The 24,132-nt window shown below is 44.0% G+C and overlaps 1 protein-coding gene across 1 annotated transcript in view; it reads right to left on the minus strand.

The window, feature by feature from the left end:
• DMC1 (DNA meiotic recombinase 1) overlaps positions 1-24,132 on the minus strand; it is a 286,638-nt gene that overhangs the window by 100,296 nt on the left and 162,210 nt on the right. Inside the window, exons 8-9 of the mRNA XM_069737606.1 lie at positions 11,021-11,094; positions 3,526-3,640 (exon numbers count right to left, since the gene is read on the minus strand). Of these exons, the coding sequence (XP_069593707.1) occupies positions 3,526-3,640; positions 11,021-11,094 (189 nt within the window). The remainder of the gene's footprint in view (positions 1-3,525; positions 3,641-11,020; positions 11,095-24,132) is intronic.

The following is a 24,132-nucleotide window of genomic DNA, read 5'->3' on the forward strand; positions in this document are numbered from 1 at the left end:
CAGTACAATGACCTGTCTGATGATCTTTTTAATCATAGACCTGAGACAGGGACAAGGGGGCATCCTTTACGGCTGGAGGAAAGAAGGTTTAAGCATAATAACAGACGCGGATTCTTTACTGTAAGAGCAGTGAGACTATGGAACTCTCTGCCGTATGATGTTGTAATGAGTGATTCACTACTTAAATTTAAGAAGGGACTGGATACCTTTCTAGAAAAGTATAATGTTACAGGGTATATATACTAGATTCCTTGATAAGGGCGTTGATCCAGGGAACTAGTCTGATTACCGTATGTGAAGTCGGGAAGGAATTTTTTTCCCCAAAGTGGAGCTTACTATTTGCCGCATGGTTTTTTTTTTGCCTTCCTCTGGATCAACATGTTAGGGCATGTTAGGTTAGGCTATGGGTTGAACTAGATGGACTTAAAGTCTTCCTTCAACCTTAATAACTATGTAGAGTTATAACTTCATGAAGGGACAGTGGTCAGAATTGTAAAAATTGGCCCGGTCATTAACGTGCAAACCACCCTCGGGGCTTAAGGGGTTAATGTAGAGCGCAACTGCTTGCTACTCCAGTTTGTATCAGGTGCTCAGGTATACACCAAATATCGCAGGTGATCAAGTGACATGCTCGACTCCCCACCCCGTATATTTCACGGCTGTTTGATACCCCCAAAAAATCATGAGGGGATCCGCGATACCCTTCACACCTGAGCACCCGATGCAAACTTGAGTAGTGAGCACTTGCGCGCAACACTAGCCGTCATATCGTTTTTGTTTTGTTTTTTACTTTTGAAAAAAAAACAATTCTAACCACAACCCTAACCCTTAACCCAACTGCAAAGAATAGAAAAAAATATATTTTATAAATTTTATCTAAGGGTGTGACAAAGGGGGATATGATTGACTATTTTTTTTATTTTATATAGGGTCTATCACAGTGATCAAAAGGAACCAAAAGGAAAAATGTCCTATTGTTGCCAAGTACCGGCCGGCAGATCTTGGCGGGCGCACTGCGCATGCGCCCACCATTTTTTTTCCAGAAAGATGTCGCCGGGCCAGGGGACAGATCAGGATGGCCAGGGGATGGTAAAGGAGGGTCTCGGGGAGCATCATTTTTCTCTCATCTGACAGCCAGAAAAAAGTATTTTAATATTCTTAATTTAACCATACTTACCATACTTCAGCGCCTGCAAAAAATGTAAAATAATAAACCATATACTCCCTGTCCGCCGTAGTCCAATTAATAACGAGTGTCCCACGACGATCTCCCCTATAGAACAGTGATATCGGGTGATATCACTGCTCTATAGGACCTTCAGTGACACACTGACAGGAGACAATGGCTTCTGCAATGCATCACTGAGAGGTTACCTTAGTTCAGAGTCTCACTTTATGGCATTCGCTGCGTGGGAAATTTCTCACACAGCAATGCCAAAAGTGAGACTAGTGACTAATTTTTTACAGCGGCGGAGGAATACAGTGCGGAAGGATACCTTCCTCCCATCATTGTATTCCTGGAGCCCCTAGAGAGCGGTCGCATCAGCTGATGCTGCTGTTCTCCACAGGACATCGTGGTGGGACACTCGTGGATTTCTGCGATCAGGGAGTATATTTTTTGTTTGTCATTTTAATAATTTTTACAGATGACACTGGCTTCGTGGGAACAAAGTGACAAGTGATGGTGAGTATGTACTCTCTGTTATATGTACTGTATGTCTATATGTATGTATTGAATGTATTGTATGTAGTATGTATGTAGTATGTATGTAGTATGTATGTAGTATGTACGCAGTATGTACGTAGTATGTTGTATGTATGTAGTATATAGTATGTTGTATGTATGTATTATGTATGTAGTATGTTGTACGTAGTATGTATGTAGTATGTATGTTGTATGTATGTGGTATGTTGTATGTATGTGGTATGTAGTATGTATGTATGTAGTACGAGGTATGTATGTAGTATGTTGTATGTAGTATGTATGTAGTATATAGTATGTATGTAGTATGTATGTAGTATGTATGTTTTTTTTTTTTTTTTACATTCAACACATTAGCCGGATGATGGGACTACTACTGTCCCATCATTGGCTAATGTGTCAATCACTGTCATTGTAGCAGGCAGACTTGTAGTCCCATCGGATGATGTCTGCACACAGACACAAAGACCCCCAGCAGGCCCGCACAGACCCCCGAGAGGCCTGTACAGACCCCCGGCAGGCCACACAGACCCCCGGGAGGCCCGTACAGACCCCCGGCAGCCCGCACAGACCCCTAAATGCCTGTACAGACCCCCAGCAGGCCCGCACAGACCACCGAGAGGCCCGTACAGACCCCCGGCAGGCAGCACAGACCCCCGAGAGGCCCGTACAGACCCCCAATAGGCCCGCACCGACCCCTGAGAGGCCCGTACAGACCCCCGGCAGACCCGCACAGACACGCAGTCTCCGCCACGCACCGCCCACCACCGACATCATTTCAGCAGCCAATCACAGCCATGCCATTAGTTAACATGGCTAACATGCCCAACAGGATGTGCCCACACTTCTTAGGATCCTCATTGGCTGAATAGAATAAAACTGTCTCATTGCATTAGTGGAACTTCCGATTCCGGTATTCGATATTGTAAAATTATCGGAACTAATTATCGGAACTCCAATACAGAGAATATCGGCCAATACCCGATATTTGCAGTATCGGAATGCTCAACACTAGCAATGAGTGTGCACTGCACCTACAGCTCTCCCACCTTGTCTCACTATTCCTTGCCGACTTCCAGTGGAGACAGGAAGTCTCTAGGTCTTACATGTTTCAGTGACCTGTCATTCACAGACAGGAGGCACGCATCATGGAAAAGGAGGACAAGAAGGAAAGCTGTAAGTGTATTTGCAACTCATCAGCAAACAATTTCAACTATGGATTTCTCAAAAAGAGCAAAGTGAATAAGGATTTAAATAGCATGAAAGCACCTTTTACACATTGCATACATGCCAATAGTTTCGGATATAAAATCCTGATGACAGGTTCTCTTTAAAGGGAAACTGTCACCTGAATTTGGAGGGAACAATCTTCAGCCATGGAGGCAGGGTTTTTGGGTGTTTGATTCACCCTTTCCTTACCCGCTGGCTGCATGCTGGCTGCAATATTGGATTGAAGTTCATTCTCTGTCCTCCGTAGTACATGCCTGCACAAGGCAATCTTGCCTTGCGCATGCGTGTACTATGGAGGACAGAGAATGAACTTCAATCCAATATTTCAGCCAGCATGCAGCCAGCGGGTAAGGAAAGGGTGAATCAAACACCCAAAAACCCCGCCTCCATGGCTGAAGATTGTTCCCTGCAAATTCAGGTGACAGTGTCCCTTTAAGGTACATCAAGTGTAGAAGTAATGCCATGTGTATGAGGATTTGCTTATAAGTCCTGTATACTAAAGCACACAACATATGGAAAGGTGTTTGAAGAAGTGATTGCTGTCTTTTAAAATAACAAAATAATATAATGTTAATAATTTAGGAAACTCTCACCTTCTGAAATCTTCTGAAGCCTAGACAACATCTGAGCTAGTTTCTGCTGTCTTTCAGCCAACTCTCCACGCCCACTAAAATCCACTCGGAATAGAGCCATTATAGAATCAATAATCTAAGATCAAGATCAGAAATTGATCATAGCCTGAACATTTTTAACATAGTTTCCATAGCCTTTTCAAAAACTAGTGGTTAAATATTCACAACATAGGATTTCACTTCTACAGTCTGAGAAGTGTCAAATCAAATGATGCACAATGGTAAACAATTGCAATGCATGGTCTCATTCATATATAGTGACAAGAAAATGCTGAAACACAGATGTGGATATAGAAATTGCTTCTATTGAACGTAAGTAAATCTGCATTTGATCACTGAACCATGCAGATTTACCGCATTCAATATATTCTATTAGTGAAATTTATTTTACGGAGACTAGTGATTCTGCAAGAGAAATTGACATGCTGCTGTCTGGAGACGCCGCATGTCAATCTTCATGGGTGATCCGCAGATGACTATGGACACATAGTGGACATGGAATTTCTAGAAATCCCATTGACTATGCGGTCACAGCTGGCTGCTGCGTGTTTGATCATGGGTATGGATCGCCCCCACGTCAGAGCAATGGGGTACTCGGTACCGGGCCCCTTCTGTAGTCGGTGGGGATGTCACGGTGGCTGGACCCGGTCCGTGGCTTATAGGATAGTGTTCGTGACGCCACCTGTGGTATTCGGTCAGGGTGACCGACGCTGCTTAGGGGTCCACTGGGGTGATGTTATGGCAGCTAGATGGTATACCTTCCCACAGGTGAAGTATGTCTCCAGGGCTTCCCAGAGTGTAGATGGTGCAAGGCGCAGTGAATAACGAGGACACAAGGGTGCAGTCTCTTTACCTTTACTGAAGGCTTCAGCATCCACAGTCCAGGGTAGGGACCACAGGGTAGGCAGAGTCCGGCCAGTCTGAAGGCAAATCCAGAGTCCCCTTATCCAGGAGGAATTCAGTAGCCTTCCTCTAGCGCACAGTAACACAGTAGGTCCCTACTTGCATAAGCTCCAATAAGGTCCTCATTGTTGTTACTCCTCTCACTGTTCCCCGTGGTCGGATAGAACAAACCCGTATGACTGATGGCCTGAGGCTTTTTATAGGGACCCTAGAGACGCCCTGGCCCCCACAAGTTGCCACCGTGTCTTCTAAGGTATTAAGGTCGGGCAGCTAACGTGGAATTAACTGTCCTGCCAGTCTCTGAAGTAACGGCATAGAGCTCTTTACTCCCTCGGTGTTCTGGCTACCGGATCTGCGCTTCAGATGGAGGCAGCCTGCTTCTAGCTGGTCTCCCACTGATGTTTCACTCCTGTTGCTATGACTTCTTTTCTCACTCACTACAGCACAATTCTCTTCGTGTCCTTTCCTGGGATGCTGCCGCATGGGATGCAGGCGCAGCTCCGTGTACCCTCGTCCTCCTCAGACCGCAGTCTGGATCTGACTGGAGATCACTCCAGCCAGCTCGAACTGGAGACCTTTCCTCGTCGGTCCCCAGCCAGGAACTCCCTAACTTCCTCCCCAACCCACCAGTTTTACCCTAATGTGAGGAGTGGCCTAATAGATAGAACCCTTTGCTCCCCCTGGTGGACTGGAGTGTGAAGTGTGTGTGTGGCTGTGATACCTGGACAGAAGATCTCCTTCATTGCCTTCAGACGTAACATCACTCCCCCTGGTGGAAGAATAACATTACTGCAACGAACCAGGACTTTGGGGCGCTGCAGGTACGTACCCTAATAGGCTGCCGTCACACTAGCAGTATTTGGTCAGTATTTTACATCAGTATTTGCAAGCCAAAACCAGGAGTGGAAGAATTAGAGGATAAGTATAATAGAAACATATTCACCACTTCTGCATTTATCACCCACTCCTGGTTTTGGCTTCCAAATACTGATGTAAAATACTGACCAAATACTGCTAGTGAGACAGCAGCCATAGTTTGACATGGTTGAAAATTCAATGGCATTTTTTTGCATTATGAGAATTAATTCTGCTGAAGGATTCAGTTAAAGGGAACCTGTCAGCAAGATTGTGCAGAGTAATCTACAGTGTCTGGTCAGCGGCATTATACTGATTACAATGAAACCCGGGTGATGAAATCCATTTTGTTGTTGTTGTTTAATCTTTTTTTTCAGTTTTGAGTTAATGATATGCCCGTAAAAAATATTATCTTAATCAAAATGGCGCCCGCGCCTGTGCAGCAGCATCTATCGTATTTCTGGTAGAGAATTTTTTTGTTTCAAACAAAACTAAATGTCTAACTAAAACGAAAACAGGCATGTTATCAACCGTATTATGCTACAGAGCATGTGCCGCTGCCTGCCTGATGAATGTGATTTTTTTTTCAAACCATATTGTATGCAGCATTTAAAATAGAGGGCAGGTCACTGAGGGATCACTGAGCTGTTATAAGCCATACAGATGAATATGTAAGTGGAGCAACACAAAGCCCCGCCCACAGGCCTCCCCGCATCTAAGGGGTTAAACAGATATGGAAGGTGCCAACTCTGATCATGGTTAATGCAACATGTTGTCGGCTATAGTATACAGATGACAACTGCTGGATTGTCACCTGTATGGGGATGCTATTCTCTTATATCTCAGGTCAGTAAAAAATATATTGGTGGTCATTAAGGCGTTAAACAGCAACCTCAAACAAGCTTACAACCTGTAATGACCACACGGCCACCTCAACACCATCGGAGCTACTGGAACCCCTGACCTACTGTCTCATTTCCCACAATCCTGTAGAATGTAAGCCAGCAAGGCAGGGATCCTCTTCCCTCTGTATCAGTTTGTCATTGTTAGTTTTGTTTACTGTGATATATGTATTTTGATGTAACTCCCTCTAGTGTAAAGCACCATGGAATTAATGGTGCTATATAAATAAATAATCATAAAAATAATAATAAAAAAAATAATAATAATAACCACAAGATGGATTTCATCACCAAGGTATCATTTTAGTCAGTATAACGGCGCCAACCTGACACTGTCTGTAGTTTACTGAGCACAAGCCTACTGACAGGTTCACTTTAAATTCTGTCTTTTAATTTTTTAGTGTATAATTTACCATTTTAAGTAAACTTTATGTTTGGTAAGTGACATATACAATCCTGTCCCCTCTCCTGTGCTGCTTCTCACTGTCAGATGCTGCTTCTCTGGCCCTGAAAGCAAAACTGACAATGGTTTTATAGAGTTTCTTTGCAGCATGAGCATTATGAAAGGTCCTGCCAACTGGCCTATTAAAGGGTTGCCCTAATGGATTGACCCTTGAAGTGTCGAGTACTCTCTCTGCCTAACATTACTGCCTGAAACCTTTGGACTTGAGCCAGGCTACCCTTTCTAGGTTTTCGGCATTGATTTTGTCCCTGATTATTTCTTTCTGGTTCTAACTAGCTTGTAAACAATTTTCCTCCAACTCACTCCACCAGCAGCTACTCCATTGACGCAAGTTCTGTCCATACACACCTATCCTAAGTTTATGGACTTCCTGAAAGGAGGGAGCTGTCATTGAACATATATGGCCAGATTGATAGTGCAATATTGACTAAAATGTGTAGGGCTTGCTGTGTTAGCATTACAATAGGTCATTAAATGATTGTTCAACTAATATACCTTAGGCTATGTTCACAAGTTGCATTTTTGCTGCGTTTTCTTTGCAGCTTTTTCTTTAATGTAAATTAACAACTGCTTTTTACAGTACCAGCAAAAGCTATGAGATTTCAGAAATATCATGCACATGATTGTTTTTTTCCTGACTGAATTGTAAAACTGCTTCTTTTTTAAAAATCTTCACCATGTCAACTATTTCTGCATTTTTTTTCGTCCATAGAAAGCACTGAGACAGCAAAAATGCTGCTTTCAGTTTTGGTGAAAAAAATGCAGGTAAAGCAGAATGTGATGCTACGTGAGGAAACCTAAGCAGACAGGTTTTTTGGGGTGTGCTGACATCAGTTGTTAGTTATTTCTGCAATTTTCACTTTTTTCTTGAACCATTTTTTTTTTTAAATGTATTTTAGCATTAAAAGGATTTAACCCTTGAAAAAAATCACATTTGACCAAAAATACATCAAACTGAAAACTCTGCCAGAAAACTCATTTGGCAAGAGTCGCATTTCATGAATCTGTCTAAGGGCCCCTTTCCACTTGTGTGAGAAAAAAACGGTCCGATTTACGGACCGAAAAAACGGATGTAACGTGTGCGATTGTCATGCGAGTGTCATGCGAGTGTAATGCGATTTTTTAATCGCATCATCCGTTTTTACATCCGTATGCAATCCGTTTTTTTTCTCTGCAACTATTTTTATACAGTCATTTACAGGACTATTTACAGTATTCTGTGCCACAGAATGGTAAGGTATCCGTAACAAACGGATGGAATACGGATGGTCCGTATTCCATGCGTTTTTTTTCTCGCACCCATTGACTTGCATTGGCGAGTCTCGTCCGAGAATCTCAGCAATACGCAGCATGCTGCGATTTTTTTCTCAGCCGACACAGATTTTTCTCAGTCCGATTTCGGCTGGGAAAAAAATCGCAAATGGAATGTCACCTATTGAAAAACATTGGTCCGAGTGCAATCCGATTTTTTATCGGATTGCACTCGTCCGTTTTTCTCACAAGTGGAAAGGGGCCCTAAGGGTATGTGTCCACGTTCAGGATTGCATCAGGATTTTATGCAGGTAAAATCCTGAACAAATCTGCACCTGAGGTCACTGGCAGGTCACCTGCGCTGTCCTTGCGTTTTTTCTGCATTGTAAGGACATGCTGCGTTCTTAAAAGACGCGCCGCATGTGCGTTTTTGCGGGTCTGCCGCATGCGTCTTTTAATGCATAGTGGAGACGGGATTTCATGAAATCCCCTCCACTATGCTGTAACATCTGGACGCTGCGTTTTTGACGCTGCGGCTCGACGCAGCGTCAAAAACGCAGCGTTTCCTGAACGTGGACACATACCCTAAGGGTATGTGCACACGTCAGGATTTTCTAGCAGAAATTTCCTGACAAAAACTGGACATTTCTGCGTTTTTGATGCGTTTTTGTGCATTTTTTCCCAAATGCATAGAATAGCGGGAAAAACGCAGAAAATCCGCAAAATTAATGAACATGCTGCTTTTTTCACCGCAATGCGTTTTTTTGCGGAAAAAACGCATCATGTGCACAAAAATTGCAGAATGCATTCTAAATTATAGGATGCATATGTCTGCAGTTTGTAATGCGTTTTATCGCGTTTTTATCGCGAAAAAATCTGAACGTGTGCACATACCCTAAGACATCTAGATAAGCAAAGTTGTTGATGATATATAAAAAAAAGTGTGAAAAAGGAAGACATAAAATAATGGTGCAAAAAGTAGAGAGAAAAGGCGCATATACTTAAGCCAATAAAAAAGCAGAAAATTACGCCGTAAAATTGGATTAACAATGATGAATAGGGGCCTAAGTGCATGCCTCTTGGACTAGTCCAGCTAATTATAATACCTGTTGCACAATAATTAAAAGCTGATTTTCTGATTATGCTAAGAACTTGCCTACACATCGGTATTGCTAAAAATCAGTGTTAAATGACAAATAAAGCTCCGTAAGCAGTAAAGAGGTAAATTTTGCTGCCATGTTCACTTTAAACGAAATCTGTTAACAAATTTTTGTTCCCCATTTAAAAGCAGCATGATGTAGGTGCAGAGACCCTGATTCTAGCGATGCATCACTTATTAGGCTGTGTGGTACAGTTTTGCTAAAATCAGTTTTATCTGCTGCAGATCCAGCAGGTTTCCAAATGCTGAGCTCTGTATAACCAGCTCTCACCACTGATTGGCAGCTTTCTGTGCATAGGCCAAAAACTACCAATCAGTGGTAGGGTGCGGTTATACAGAGCTCATGAATATCGTGGACTATATCGTGGACTACATGGCAGCAGGTTTACTAGTCCTCTTGTAATAATCTCCTACTGATAGCACAGTGATTTTCTCAAAACTACAGCAAGAAGCTATGTAAGGGACACATCTCTGGGATTAGGGTCTTAGTCTTTACTGTATATTCTGCTGCTCTTAGGTTTGGTGGCAAAAAACTGGTGACAGATTCTCTTTAAATTCAATGAAAATTAATTCTTTCAACCAAAACGATCATTCGTCAGGAAAAAACGTAAGAATGAACTATTGTTTTAACCAACCAAACACAGAGTGTCATAGTTTGAAATTTCTGCTTAATTTATTAGGCTGAAAGCTGGAAGAAAGATCTTTTGTTCAATGCAAGATCAATCATTCATGAAAGATCTTTTGTTGGAAGAATATTCTCAGAAAGATTTTTTGCTCTGTGCCCACTGTCGCTAAACATATATGGCCCAGTTGAATGGGCTTTATGGACTAAGATGTACATGGCATTGTCAGTATTATAATAGTGTGTTAAACAGTTCAACCAACAGCATACTTCAATCTCTGCATGAGTGCCTTAGGGTTCACTCATACCACCGTATTTTCATCCGAGTGTGATCCAACATAACATCAGGTCGTACTCGGACCAATGTTAGTCTATGGGGCTGCACACAGGTACTATTTTTTCCTCGGTCCGATATTTGGATCGCACTTGGCCATGCAAGTCAATGATTGCATGGAAATCACCAGACTGCACTGAAATGACATCTGATTCAGATACAGTCCAATTTCCGAGCACTGACACAATGGAGAAGATGAAGACATTTTGTTCTCCACCTTCTCCTCACATTGTGCTCAGATTCTCTCGTGACACTATGCTGACTCTCCGATCAAACTTTGATCAGAGTTTGATGTGTCATTTGCACAATTGGTCTGATTCTCCTGGATGAAATAATCTACGTCCGTCTGACCCTAGCCTTGAAGAAACACTCAGCATTACAGAATACAGAATTATAAAGCCTCCCAGCTTCAGACAGTAAAAATGATATTCAATCCCCACTCTGGGATTTCAGTTCAGAGTAGAAGAGACCCAACTTTTTGGCTCTGAGGTAACTGCTTCAGAGTTTGTCACTTTCTAAAAGATTCAATCCTCTTGAACCCTCTTGATCTACCACCTGATATGTTTGCAGCAACATCATTTATCTAATTTTATACATTCCCTACCTCAAAGAAAACCACAACATCAAAAATTAGTTTAGTCAAAAAAGGTTAAAAAATGCTATTGCAATTTTTGTGAATAAGAGGTTCCTAGTGCTAATCATTAAGCTGTGTGCAACCTTGATAAATCAATGTATGCTATTTTACTGAAGATGTAGCTAGCTAAGTAGTAGTTAGAAATCTATCATTAGCACTACAAAATGTCTCAGTATAACATGTGGTCATAAAAATGAGTTATTAGTGAATTTTTAAACAATTAATGGACACAGACTTGTATATAATTTTCCTCCATGTCTCAGCCACCTTTCAACTGTGTGGCAACCTCGTTTTGTAACCCTACTAGATAGATTAGATAATCTTTTTAATTACCAAAAGCTTAAAAATACCAGCTTCTTCATGAAACTTAGCAGCCACATAATCCATAAGCTCCATCTGATGTTCACCTGTGAAAAAAGAATGATTTCAGAAAATACAGAAAACATATCAGTTGTTGCTTAACTTAATGTTAGTGTTTTTTTTCGCCATCATAGTGAACATTCAGTTACCGTAGGTTAAAAAATATTTGGCCAGGGACATACTTAAGTTCTGGCATTTTAGTTGTTTACAAAACATTTTCAAGATACAGTTATATAACCAATATGGGCTTAAAGTGCAGGCCCTCAGCTATAATTCTGGCATTTCAATCTTTTTTCTTGTTATTGACCGAAAAGATTAATTTATTTTATATTTTGATAGATAAAACATTTACAAATGCAGCAATACTTAATACTGTATGTGTATTTTTTATTTTGCTTATTTTTTTTATGGGGTAAAAGGAGGTTGCTTTTAACTTTTGTGCTTTATTTATTTAATATAAAAAAAATATAAAAAACATTTTTTTTACTTGTTACTAAATTTTATAGTCCCCTTAGTGGACTTGAAGCTGCAATTGTCTGATCGCTTGTACTATACACAACAATGCATCAGCTAGAATTTCTATCTCCTATGAATGCCAGATAGATGCTGGCTTTTACAGGAGTATCGTAATGGAGTCATCAGCAGTCTCCCCTGCTGTCATGGAAAGTGATTGGTGGCCCGTGATTACGTCACGGTGCCCCGATGCTGGTGCCTGTTAACCTGCTAAATGTCTCTAACAATGGCATTTAACAGACGCTTTTTAATGAATGAAAATAGGATTTTTTGTACACTCGTGAACTTAGCCCAATAACTACACTGCCTAAAGGGAACCTGTCACCCCCCCAGGGCCTATTAAGGTAAAAGAGCCACCTTCTGCAGCACTAAGGCTGCATTCTGTGAAGGTGGCTCTTATGTTTTTGCTCCCTAATAATGCAGAAATAATAACGCAGAAATATTGACTTTTAAAAATTGCACGCCATACCTGTATTGAGTCCGGGGGGTATGTTTTATCCCCCTGACTCAACAGCTTCCCAGCCATCAATCATCCCTTCAGTGCAGCGGGCGCCACCTCCTCTGTGTTTCCTAACGTCACCGGCGCCTGCGCTGTGCTCTCATTTTTCGGGCATGCACCGTGTGTGCTGCCCTGGAACTCACATCAGCTGATGTACTGATATCGCACCTGCGTGCAGCGGGGGCCTGAGATCCCACCCCGCAGTGTGTTATGATTTATTCACACTGCAGGGCAGGGAATCTGGCGCATGCGCAGTTAGTCTCTGCGACTGTCCCCATCTCCCTCCGCCTCTTTCCTCCAGCGTTCTGAGACTCGTCTGCAGCGTCAGAGTGATCACAGGCTGCAGATGAGTCATATAACGATGTAAGTATAGAAGCTTTGAAAATGTCTGTCTGTCTCTCACTGCATTTTGTACTCTGTGCTTATGTTTTTTTTCTGTTGCCTCTAGACTGTTTGTAGCTGCCATCCCGATGCCGCTGTCTTGGTCCCTGTGCTACCGTCTTGGTCCCAGTGCTGCCGTCTATATGTAAGTATAGTAGATGTGAAAATGTCTTTCTGTCTTTGCACTCTGTACTCCGTACATATTTTTTTTCCATTCCTTGTAGATTAGGTGCTGCTGTCTTGGTCCCAGTACCACCGTCTTGGTCCCAGTACCGTCGTCTTGGTCCCAGTGCCGCTGTTTTGGTCCCAGTGCCTCCGTCTTGGTCCCAGTGCCTCCATCTTGGTCCCAGTGCCGCCATCTTGGTTCTTATGCTGCCGTCTATATGTAAGTTTAGAAGATGTGAAAATATCTTTCTGTCTTTGCACTCTGTATGCCGTACAGATTTTTTTCCCATTCCTTGTAGATTAGGTGCTGCTGTCTTGGTTCCAGTACCCCCATCTTGGTCCCAGTACCGCCGTCTTGGTTCCAGTACCATCATCTTGGTCCCAGTACTGCCGTCTTGGTTCCAGTACAGTCGTCTTGGTCCCAGTGCGTCTGTCTTGGTCCCAGTGCCTCCGTCTTGGTCCCAGTGCCACCATCTTGGTTCTTGTGCTGCCGTCTATATGTAGGTATAGAAGATGTGAAAATGTCTTTCTGTCTTTGCACTCTGTACTCCGTACAGATTTTTTTTCCTTTCCTTGTAGATTAGGTGCTGCTGTCTTGGTGCTGATGCTGCTCTCTTGGTCCCAGTGCTGCTGTATTGGTCCCGGTGCTGCTGTCCTGGTGCTGTTCTTCAGTCCGTCCTGGTGCTGTGCTGCTGTCCTGTTGTCTGGTGCCTGTCTGCTGTGTGCTTGGACTACTGCCTGTAATGTAAGTATTGTTGTCCAAATTTTTATGTTTTTTTTCTACATTGTGTTGCTTTTACCAAGTTACATTTTTTTTCTCTGTAGTGTATCACGTGACTGCTGCCTGCTCTTACAACATGTCTTCTACTGAAGGTTCCAAAAGTGGCCATGACACTGATACTGTAATCACATTTGATTTACTGTCAATACTAGACATGTGTTAAATCATGTATTTTCTTTACAGGTACCTGACACTGCAGAAGAGCAGAAGCTGTCAAGTGGAAATGATTCTTCCCAGGGTCGTCAGCCTCAAGTTGCTGAGGAGGAAAGACGGGGTGTAAGTATCCTTTATCAGAGTTTAAATTGAATATGTTGTCATTTTTACTAACAAATTATTTTTTTGTATTTCATCTATAGGTTCCACAACGTGACATAGATAATGACCTACCGATTCAAGCTGTGCAAGAGCGAGCAGCGTTGTGGGACCCCCGTGATCGGAATCATTCCGACCCAGTCCTGATCCGACGACTCTGGGAAGAAGTGGCCAGATCGCTGATGGATGATTGGGACCATGCAATTTTGGTAAGTATTGCTATTTTGTCCGTCTCTGTTTTTTTGTAGATTTTGCTCTCTTTTAACAAATTTATTTTTCTTCCCCCTTCACAGAGAAGAGAGTAAAAGTTCGTTGGCGTTCGATGAAGGATCGCTTCAATAAGGACATGATAGAGGAGATTCGGGTTCGAAGTGGTGCAGCTCGAATAATCAGAAAACACAAGTATCATAAAGAGCTTTATTTTCTGAAGCCAGTGCTTGATCAGCGAACGTGAGTATCATTTGTGATGTCTTTCACTATTATTCAATTTTTTATTTTTTGTAATAATCTTTTTTATTTAATTTCCACACAAAACCTGGAGCAGCACTGTAGAACCTGGATCATCCTCTGTTGGAACGGCCCTTCATCGACCAGCCAACGGACCGGCACCATCCCAATCATTCACCAGTGATGCAGCAGCCAGGCAGGCTTCACAGGCTGGAGAACAGGAAGTCGGTCCTTCTGGTTTCCCCTCTCCCAGCCACTACTTCCTCTCTGTCACTACTTTACGTGGGTCTGCTCGGCAGCGGCAGAGGGCTTGGGAGAGGTCAGTCATGCCCGAGTTTATTCACTTAAGCACGGTCTTCCAGGCTGGGATGAAGGCGGTTGTGGATAGGATGGAGACTGGGTTCACTCATGTGAATACACTGTTCCAGGAAGTCCACAAACGCCTTGACCGCCTGGAATGCAACCTTAATAGACCGGCGCTACATTATTTTTCCACTATAGAACAGGGCGTGATGGAAAAGTTAGTCCTGATCTCCAGCTGTTTGTGATGAAGGCCTGTCAGGATGCTTATACCGAGGCCATGCAGCGGTCCCGATATCAGCAATAGGCACAAAGTTCTCTCCCTGCAGGGCAACAAGCTCCAGGACAACAGCTGTGGCAGAATCCGCCTGCACCGACTCGCCAAGGGACTTATCTACCACCACCACCGCTTATCATTACACTTCCAAGAATCCCAAGCTCCACCATGCAGCCGAGTCCAGAAGACCAGCAATCCACATTCACCACCACGCAGCCTACTGCAGCAGCCCAGCCATCCTGTTCCACCGTCAAGCCGAGCGCAGCAGCCCACACTTCTCCTACACCAACGCAGCACCAGGGAAAAAAAGCAAAAACCAAGTCCCGAAGGAGAAAAAACGGGAAAAAAATATTACATGCACCCCCTCAACCCTCACCTCCTAATGTGTCTGTGTTTTCTAGTCTGTCCACACCTTATTGTGTTTTCTTTATCTCTTTATTTAACCATGTGTGCATTGTTGAGTGAAGTATGAATGGGTGTAACAGTTAAGGTGTTTATTATACAAGATAGATTCAAGGTGTTAATATTAGAGTCAGAAAACATTACAGGTACATAACATTACAGGTACATAACATTACAAGTACATAACAATACCAGTACATTTTATTTACAGGTTAAACCATTTCATCGTGCCATGACACAAGTCCACTATCAGAAACAAAATAGGCTACAAATTTATCCCTCATTTGGGCAACGACTGTAGTCCTCAGAGGGTGATGCTGGTAATCCTGCAATGTGGTATTAACAGTTTCCTCAAGTTCAAAGTGGGGTTGCTCTTTTGACAGGATGTAGTTATGCCGAACAACACATGCTTTCACAACCTCATCAATTGTCTCTATTTTTAGATTTATGGCTGTGCCCAAAATGCACCATTTAGATGCCAGCAAACTAAAGGCACACTCCACAGTTCTTCGTGCCCTTGTCAGTCGGTAGTTGAAAATCCTTTTTGTGTGACTCAAGTCCTGACTTGAGTACGGTTTTAAGATGTTGTCAGATATTTGAAAGGCCTCATCACCAACAATAACAAACGGCATTGGCAGTCCGTCAGTGTTAGGAAGAGGTTGTGGCGGGGGGAAATTAAAATTCCTATACAATCGTTGTCCCATGTCAGAGTTTTTGAAAGTCTGTGAATCATTTCCTCGTACAAATGAGCCAATGTCAACGGCGACAAAATCGACATTCAGCATCGGCAATTGCCATCAGAACAATGGAAAAGTATTTTTTATTATTGAAGTACTCAGATACACTTCTTGCAGGTTTCAGAATCCGAATATGTTTGCCGTCCTCAGCCCCCACACAATTATGAAAATTACACACTTCATTGAATTTTGCTGCATTTTTCATCCAGAGTTCAGCTGTGGGTTCGGGGAGGAAGTCGGCATGCAGAACGTCACACAATGCACAGCAGAAAGAGTGGACAGTCAAATTCGAAGCTGAAAATGTAGAGATCTTAAGGTCTCTCCGGCAGCCAGGAATCTGCGGAACAGACAAAGGAAGAAATAAATGAGTACATGGCTTTTCTATCAATAATAGTAACGACAGGTGTTTGTTCAAAATTACGTACCTTATGGTCACCAACAGACATTCCTCAGCAGAAACTGCGATACGTTGTTGGGCAGGGGTGTCAAACTGCATTCCTCGAGGGCCGCAAACCATGCGTGTTTTCAAGATTTCCTTAGCATTGCACAAAGTGCTGCAATCATTATGTGTGTAGGTGATTAAATTATCACCTGTGCAGTACCAGGAAATCCTGAAAACATGACCTGGTTGCAGCCCTCGAGGAATGCAGTTTGACACCCCTGTTGTTGGGTGTCCTGCCTGCTGATGTATCCTCAGACACGTTGCAACAAATCATCGAAGCTGTGTTGCGACATCCTGGTGTAGTCCAAAAACTTTGCCGGGTTTTCACGACGCTCTGTGTACCATGAGTGGTAGGCTCCACCGCTCTGTTGGAGGGCAACAATGGGGTGTTGCCAAAAGCGACGATGATGTCTTCTCCGTCTTTCTCTTCTCCTTTTTTCCTCACAAGCCACAGCGAAAGCAAAAGCCAATTTCAAAGATAAATCCAGATTCATATTAAAGCTCTCCACGCTCTCCATCTTGCAGCAGCATTCATCATCCAAATGAGTGAATTTCTGCTGTGCAGTGTCTCTACAGTATATATAGAAAACCCATAAGCTACGCCCATTGGGAAATACCGTACGCATGCGCATTAACAACGCAAACGCATGCAAAACGCACACAAACGCATGCAATAACAGCTTTTTTTACATCATGCGTAAGAGCATGCAGATAAAAGAAAGCTGCGTACACATGCTTTTGCATGCATTTTTGCATGCGCTTGCACCTGCAGACGATACGCTGTGGACACATACGCAAATGTGAACTTAGCCTTAGTCACATCTAAACAAATATATACATAATAATCAAAAGTTAATTAGCCATGAAGTAGAGACTTACAGACAAATGTCTAGTAAATAAGAATTATTCTTAATCAATGACTCCTATAGTGCCACTTAGTGGTTAAGACGTCAATGAAAATCACACACATGCAGTATAAGGGAATCAGTGCAAGAAAAAAACAGGACATTATCCATGATGGTGGGAACCATGCAGCTGTATAACGCATCTAGTCTACTATATAATTGTCTAAGGGTCACTTCTGTCTGTCTGTCCCGGATATTCATTGGTTGCGGCCTCTGTCATGGAATCCAAGTCGCTGATTGGTCGTGGCAAAACACCCACGACCATTGCCACGACCAATCAGCGATGGGCGCAATCCGGCGGCAACATGGCCGCTCCTTCCTCCCCGCCGTCAGTGCCCGCTCCGTACTCCCCTCGACAGCACTCACACAGGGTTAATGGCAGCGCTAATGGACCGCGTTATGCCGCGGTGTAACGCACTCCATTAACGCTGCTATTAACCCTGTGTGACTAACGTTTTTACTATTGAGGCTGCCTATGCAATAGTAAAAAAATCTAATGTTAAAAATAATTTTAAAAAATAAAGAATCATCATAAACTCACATTCCGGTGCCTTTCCCGCACCTCGCGATGCTCCGGTAACTGCTCCATGCAAGCGGCAGGTTCCGGTGGCAAGGATGGTATGCGACAAGGACCTGCCAAGATGTCACGGTCATGTGACCGCGACATCATCACAGGTCCTGCGCCCATACCAACCCTGGGAACCAGAAGCTGCCGCGTGCACCGCACACAGGGCCAGGACTTCAACGGAGGGTGAGTATATGTTTATTTTTTATTTTAACCCCTTAGTGACGGAGCCAAATTTTTGAAATCTGACCAGTGTCACTTTATGTTGTAATAACTCTGCAATGCTTCAACAAATCCCAGTGATTTTGAGACTGTTTTTTCATGACGCATTATACTTTATGATAATGATAAATTTAGGTCAATACGTTTTGTGTTTATTTATAAAAAATATCAAAAATTTGAGAAAAATGTTAAAAAATTAGCAATTTCCTAATTTGAATGATTATCCCTTTAATCCAGATAGTCATACCACAGCAAACCATTAATAAATAACATTCCCCACATGTCTGCTTCACATCAGCACCATTTGTAAAATGTTATTTTATTTTGTTAGCATTTTAGGAGGTTTAAAAATGTAGCAGCAATTTTTCATTTTTTCAAGGAAATTTACAAAATTTGTTTTTTTAGGGACTTATCCATGTTTGAAGTGACTTTAGGGGTCCCATATATTGGGAAACCCCCAAATGTGATACCATTTTAAAAACAGCACCCCTAGACATATTGAAAACTGCTGTCAGGTAGTTTATTAACCCTTTAGGTGCTTTACAGGAATTGATGCAAAGTGGTATGACAGAAATGAAAATGTGCATTTTTACCACCTAAATGCCTCTAACTTCTCAACAGATTACTACAGCTGTCAGACTCAAAAGCCGCTATTTGGTCATGAATTGCCATCGCAAACATCAGGACCACAAAATAATGATCTGAGGGCACCAGTTTGGATAAAGAGGAAGCCCCCACATTCTGTTAACCATTTATAATGATGTTGTCACTATTGACAGCAGCATCTAAGGGGTTAAACAGATTTGGAAGGTGCAAACACTGATTGTGGCTGATACAGCAAGTTGTCAGCTATAGTGCACAGTCAGCAGCTGTGGGATTGTCACCTGTATGGGGAGGCTATTCTCTTATATCTCAGGTCAGTTAAAAGACGTATTGGCTGTCATTAAGGGGTTAAGTCTGTATACTACATGGCTCTGTGCTGTATACTCCGTCGCTGTGCAATATACTACGTGGCTGGGCAATATACTACGTGGCTGGGCAATATACTACGTGGCTGGGCAATATACTACGTGGCTGGGCAATATAGTACGTGGACATGCATATTCTAGAATACGCGATGCGTTAGAATCGGGCCACCATCTAGTGCATAATAAATGTTATAACTTATGTAAGCAGGGCTATGAGGCAAACCCTAGAGCAGGGGTGTCAAATTGCATTCCTCGAGGGCTGCAAACAGGTCATGTTTTCAGGATTTCCTTGCATTGCACAGGTGATAATTTAATCACCTGCAGAGAATGATTCCAGCACCTTGTGCAATGCTAAGGAAATCCTGAAAACATGACCTGTTTGCAGCCCTCGAGGAATGCAGTTTGACACCCCTGCTCTAGAGTCTCTATGAAGCAAACCAAAGTGGCTAAAGAAAGAAGGATTAAGGTGCTTTAGTGCTATGTGTTCTTAGTACAGAAGGAATGGTACCTTCCCCAATGCAGTCCGTCACCGACTCTGCACATACGGCCTCACCATGTGTTTCCAGGAATCCAGTCCACTCCAGGACATTCCAACACACAGGCCATCCAGGACCTCCCACTCTTGACTATTCAGGTCCATACTGTTATGCTATCTGAGCAGAAAGCGAGAGTGGACCCTCTGGACCGTGGCAAGGTACTATCTCCGGGCGAGCTGACCAGGTGTTAACCAACCCCTATACAGGGACTGGCTGGAGCAGGCCCGAACAAGACCCAACCACAGTAGCAGATACCAGAAGGGACGGCTCAGGGAAGAAACAAAAAGAAAAACAAAAAACGGAGCACAGGAGCGGGAAACACGGAGGCAGGGGGACTGGAGCACAATGGAAGACACGGAGACCGGAAGACAAGCTGTACTGCGGATAAGCAGGAGACGGAGGCGAAACTGAAAAGAGAAACGGGAGAGATGACGGGAAAAGTAAAGGAACACAGGCGAAAGGCAGGCGAGAGATACTGGACTAGCACGGACACAAGACCAGAAGGGGCCAGAGGCAAAGGCAAAAAGCTAATGACACTCAGGCACCTCCTAGCAGGGGAGGTGGCCTGAAATACTGAGGGTCTTACCGGGATTGGTTGAAACTACCGGATCCCGGAAGCAGGAGAGGCCAGACTGGAGCGCAGGCGCCCTCCATAGAACCCTGCGCGCCGGCGCAGATGCCGAACCTCCTCAGCAGGATGTGAAGGAGGCGGAGCCTGCAGAAGATGAGTGCGCCGTCCCCCAGAAGCAGTGCAGCGGGGACGAACAGCGGCGGAAGGAGTCGGCGCCGCAGAAGAGGCAGGAGGAACGACGCATCGGGACCCGAACGAGAAGCGGCCGAAGCAAGCAGGGACAGCGCGCCGGCGGCCAGAAGCGGCGCGACGAGGGTAAGTAGCGGCGGCCGTAACAGTACCCCCCTCTTTAAAATCCCCTCTCCCAAAACTAGATAGAAATTTGTTTAGAAGACGGGGTGCATTAATATTCTCCAGCGGCTCCCAAGATCTCTCCTCGGGACCAAAACCCCTCCAATCCACCAAAAAAAAACTTTTTCCCTCGAACCCTCTTCATAGCCAAAATATCCCTCACCTCAAAAACATTATCAGCACGAGCAGGTTGAGGAGAGATACAGGAAGATGGATGGAAGCGGTTAAAAATAACAGGTTTGAGCAAAGACACGTGAAAGGTATTGGGAATACGGAGCGAGGCGGGCAGCTTCAGCTTGTAGGCGACATCGTTGACTCGACTCAGAATCTCAAAAGGACCGATGTAGCGAGGACCAAGTTTACAGGAAGGAATCTTAAGTCTAATGTACCGTGAAGAAAGCCAGACCTTGTCACCGGGTGAAAACGGGGAAGAATCTAAACGTCTCTTGTCCGCATGTCTCTTCATCCTCAGAGATGCCATATCAAGTGCTTCTTTAACCTCTCCCCATATAGAAGAAAAGTCCGAAATTACAGCATCCGCAGCTGGTACTGCAGACGTTGAGGAAACTGGGAGAGGCATATTCGGGTGTCGACCAAACATGATGAAGAAAGGAGACTTTGCAGAGGATTCATGGGAGTGATTATTATACGCAAACTCAGCCCAGGGCAGAAGACTGACCCAATCATCTTGGTGGATGTTAGAAAAGTGACGTATGTAGGCAGCCACAATTTGATTCATTCGCTCTGCTTGTCCATTAGTTTGAGGATGGTAGGCCGAAGAAAAGTCTAAAGTCACCTTCAAAAGTTTGCATAATGCCCTCCAAAAATTAGATGTAAATTGTACTCCTCTGTCGGACACGATGTTTTGAGGAAAACCGTGAAGTTTGAAGATTTTCGAAATAAAGATCTTCGCCAACTCTGGAGCCAAAGGTAGACCGGGCAGAGGAACAAAATGAGCCATCTTGGAAAACCGATCCACCACCGTAAGGATAACTGTACAACCTGAGGAGTTCGGTAAATTGGTGATGAAGTCCATGGCTATATGCTGCCATGGACTAGAAGGGACGGGAAGAGGAAGCAGTCCTCCGAGATCGTCTAGGCACTTTATTTTTAGCACAGGAAGAACAAGAGGCAACAAATTCCTCGATATCTTGACGTAACGCAGGCCACCAGTAGTAGCGGGTTATGAGAAGGTAGGTCTTCTTTATCCCAGCATGGCCTGCTAACTTCGAGGAATGTCCTCAGTGAAGCACTTTCTCTCTGTCCCCCTCGGCCACAAAGGTCTTACCCGGAGGAGGATGGATCATGCTAACAGGAGCCACCGTGACGACGTTGCAGGGATCCAGAATATGAGCTGGTTCTTCGTCGACCTCCTCGGGCTGTGAAAGCCTAGAAAGTGCGTCAGCCTTGATATTTTTGTCACCTGGCCGGAAGCGAAGCTCGAAATCGAAGCGAGCAAAGAACAAAGACCATCGAGCTTGTCGTGGATTAAGTCTTTGTGCAGTTTGAAGATAGGCCAAATTCTTGTGGTCAGAGAAAATTACGAAAGGATGAACTGCTCCTTCAAGAAGATGCTTCCACTCCTCCAGAGCCAACTTGATGGCCAAAAGTTCACGGTCTCCGATGGTATAATTGCGTTCAGAGGCAGAAAACGTTTTAGAGAAGAATCCACAAGGAACCAGTCGACCCGTAGAGGATCTTTGGGAGAGCACCGCTCCAGCTCCCGTGGAGGAGGCATCCACCTCGAGAACGAATGGCTTGTTGACCTCAGGATGGTGCAATACTGGAGCGGACGAAAAAGACTGCTTCAGGAGAACAAAGGCATTCTCGGCCTCCGGGGTCCAAATCTTCGGGTTGGAACCCTTGTGGGTGAGAGCAGAAAGAGGCTGAATCACAGAAGAGAAATGGGATATGAACTGCCTATAGTAATTAGCGAATCCCAGGAACCGTTGGATAGCCTTTATTCCATAGGGACGTGGCCAATTGAGAATGGCATTCACTTTCTCAGGGTCCATCTTGAGACCGGAATCCGAGATAATGTAACCAAGAAAGGGCAGCGAGGTCTGTTCAAAGAGACACTTCTCATACTTCGCATAAAGACGATTCTCCCTCAAACGTTGCAAAACCAAACGAACACTTCTTCTGTGGGATGGCAAATCCACTGAAAAAACCAGGATGTCATCCAAATACACCACAACACAGGAGTAGAGAAGGTCACGGAAAATATCGTTAACGAACTCCTGGAAGACTGCTGGAGCGTTGCAGAGGCCGAACGGCATGACCAGGTATTCATAATGGCCGTCTCGGGTGTTAAAAGCGGTCTTCCATTCATCACCGGCACGAATACGAACTAGGTTGTACGCTCCCCGGAGATCTAACTTAGTAAAAATTCGCGCCCCTCTAAGTCGATCAAAGAGCTCTGGAATGAGAGGTAGAGGGTACTTGTTCTTGACCGTGATGTTGTTTAAACCTCTATAGTCGATGCAGGGTCGAAGCGAACCGTCCTTCTTCTTGACAAAGAAAAATCCCGCACCTGCAGGAGAAGAAGATTTACGAATGAATCCTTTAGTCAAGTTCTCTTGAATGTATTCAGACATCGCTCTGGTCTCCGTTGAGGAAAGTGGGTAAATTCTCCCTCTAGGCGGGACGGAACCGGGAAGAAGTTCGATCGGGCAATCATAGGAACGATGTGGCGGAAGAGTCTCAGCCTCTTTTTTATCAAAAACATCCGCAAATGTCCAGTATGGAGAGGGTAATCTGGAAGGAATGGAAACTGCCTGAGGAGGAACTACAGGACTAACGGACAGTAGGCATTGCTTTTGACAAGTAGATCCCCAACGGAGCACATCCCCCGAATGCCAGTCCAGAGTTGGTTCATGAGTACGGAGCCACGGCAACCCAAGTAACAAAGCATGGGCAAGGTGAGGCAAGACGTAAAAGGTGATTCTCTAACAATGTAGAGTGTTATGATAGGCAATTCAGTAACACAATGTACATAGCGATCAGAGCACATACAGTGATCTGACAAAACCCAAAATAATAGAACGAGCTCTGAGACGTGGAAACTCTGTAGACCACAATTCCTGATCCTCTCCAAACACAACTAGAGGCAGCTGTGGATTGCGCCTAACGCTCCCTATGCAACTCGGCACAGCCTGAGAAACTAACTAGCCTGAAGATAGAAAAATAAGCCTACCTTGCCTCAGAGAAATACCCCAAAGGAAAAGGCAGCCCCCCACATATAATGACTGTGAGTAAGATGAAAAGACAAACGTAGGGATGAAATAGATTCAGCAAAGTGAGGCCCGATATTCAAGACAGAACGAGGATAGGATAACTTTGCGGTCTACACAAAACCCTAAAGAAAACCACGCAAAGGGGGCAAAAAGACCCTCCGTACCGAACTAACGGCACGGAGGTACACCCTTTGCGTCCCAGAGCTTCCAGCAAAACAAATAGACAAGCTGGGCAGAAAAAATAGCAACAAATAGCAAAAAAGCACTTAGCTATGCAGAGCAGCAGGCCACAGGAATGATCCAGAAAAGCACAAGTCCAACACTGGAACATTGACAGGAAGCATGGATCAAAGCATCAGGTGGAGTTAAGTAGAGAAGCAGCTAACGACCTCACCAGATCACCTGAGGGAGGAAACTCAGAAGCTGCAGTACCACTTGTGACCACAGGAGTGAACTCTGCCACAGAATTCACAAC

This window comes from Ranitomeya imitator, chromosome 8 (assembly GCF_032444005.1).
Source record: "Ranitomeya imitator isolate aRanImi1 chromosome 8, aRanImi1.pri, whole genome shotgun sequence".
Taxonomy (NCBI): domain Eukaryota; kingdom Metazoa; phylum Chordata; class Amphibia; order Anura; family Dendrobatidae; genus Ranitomeya; species Ranitomeya imitator.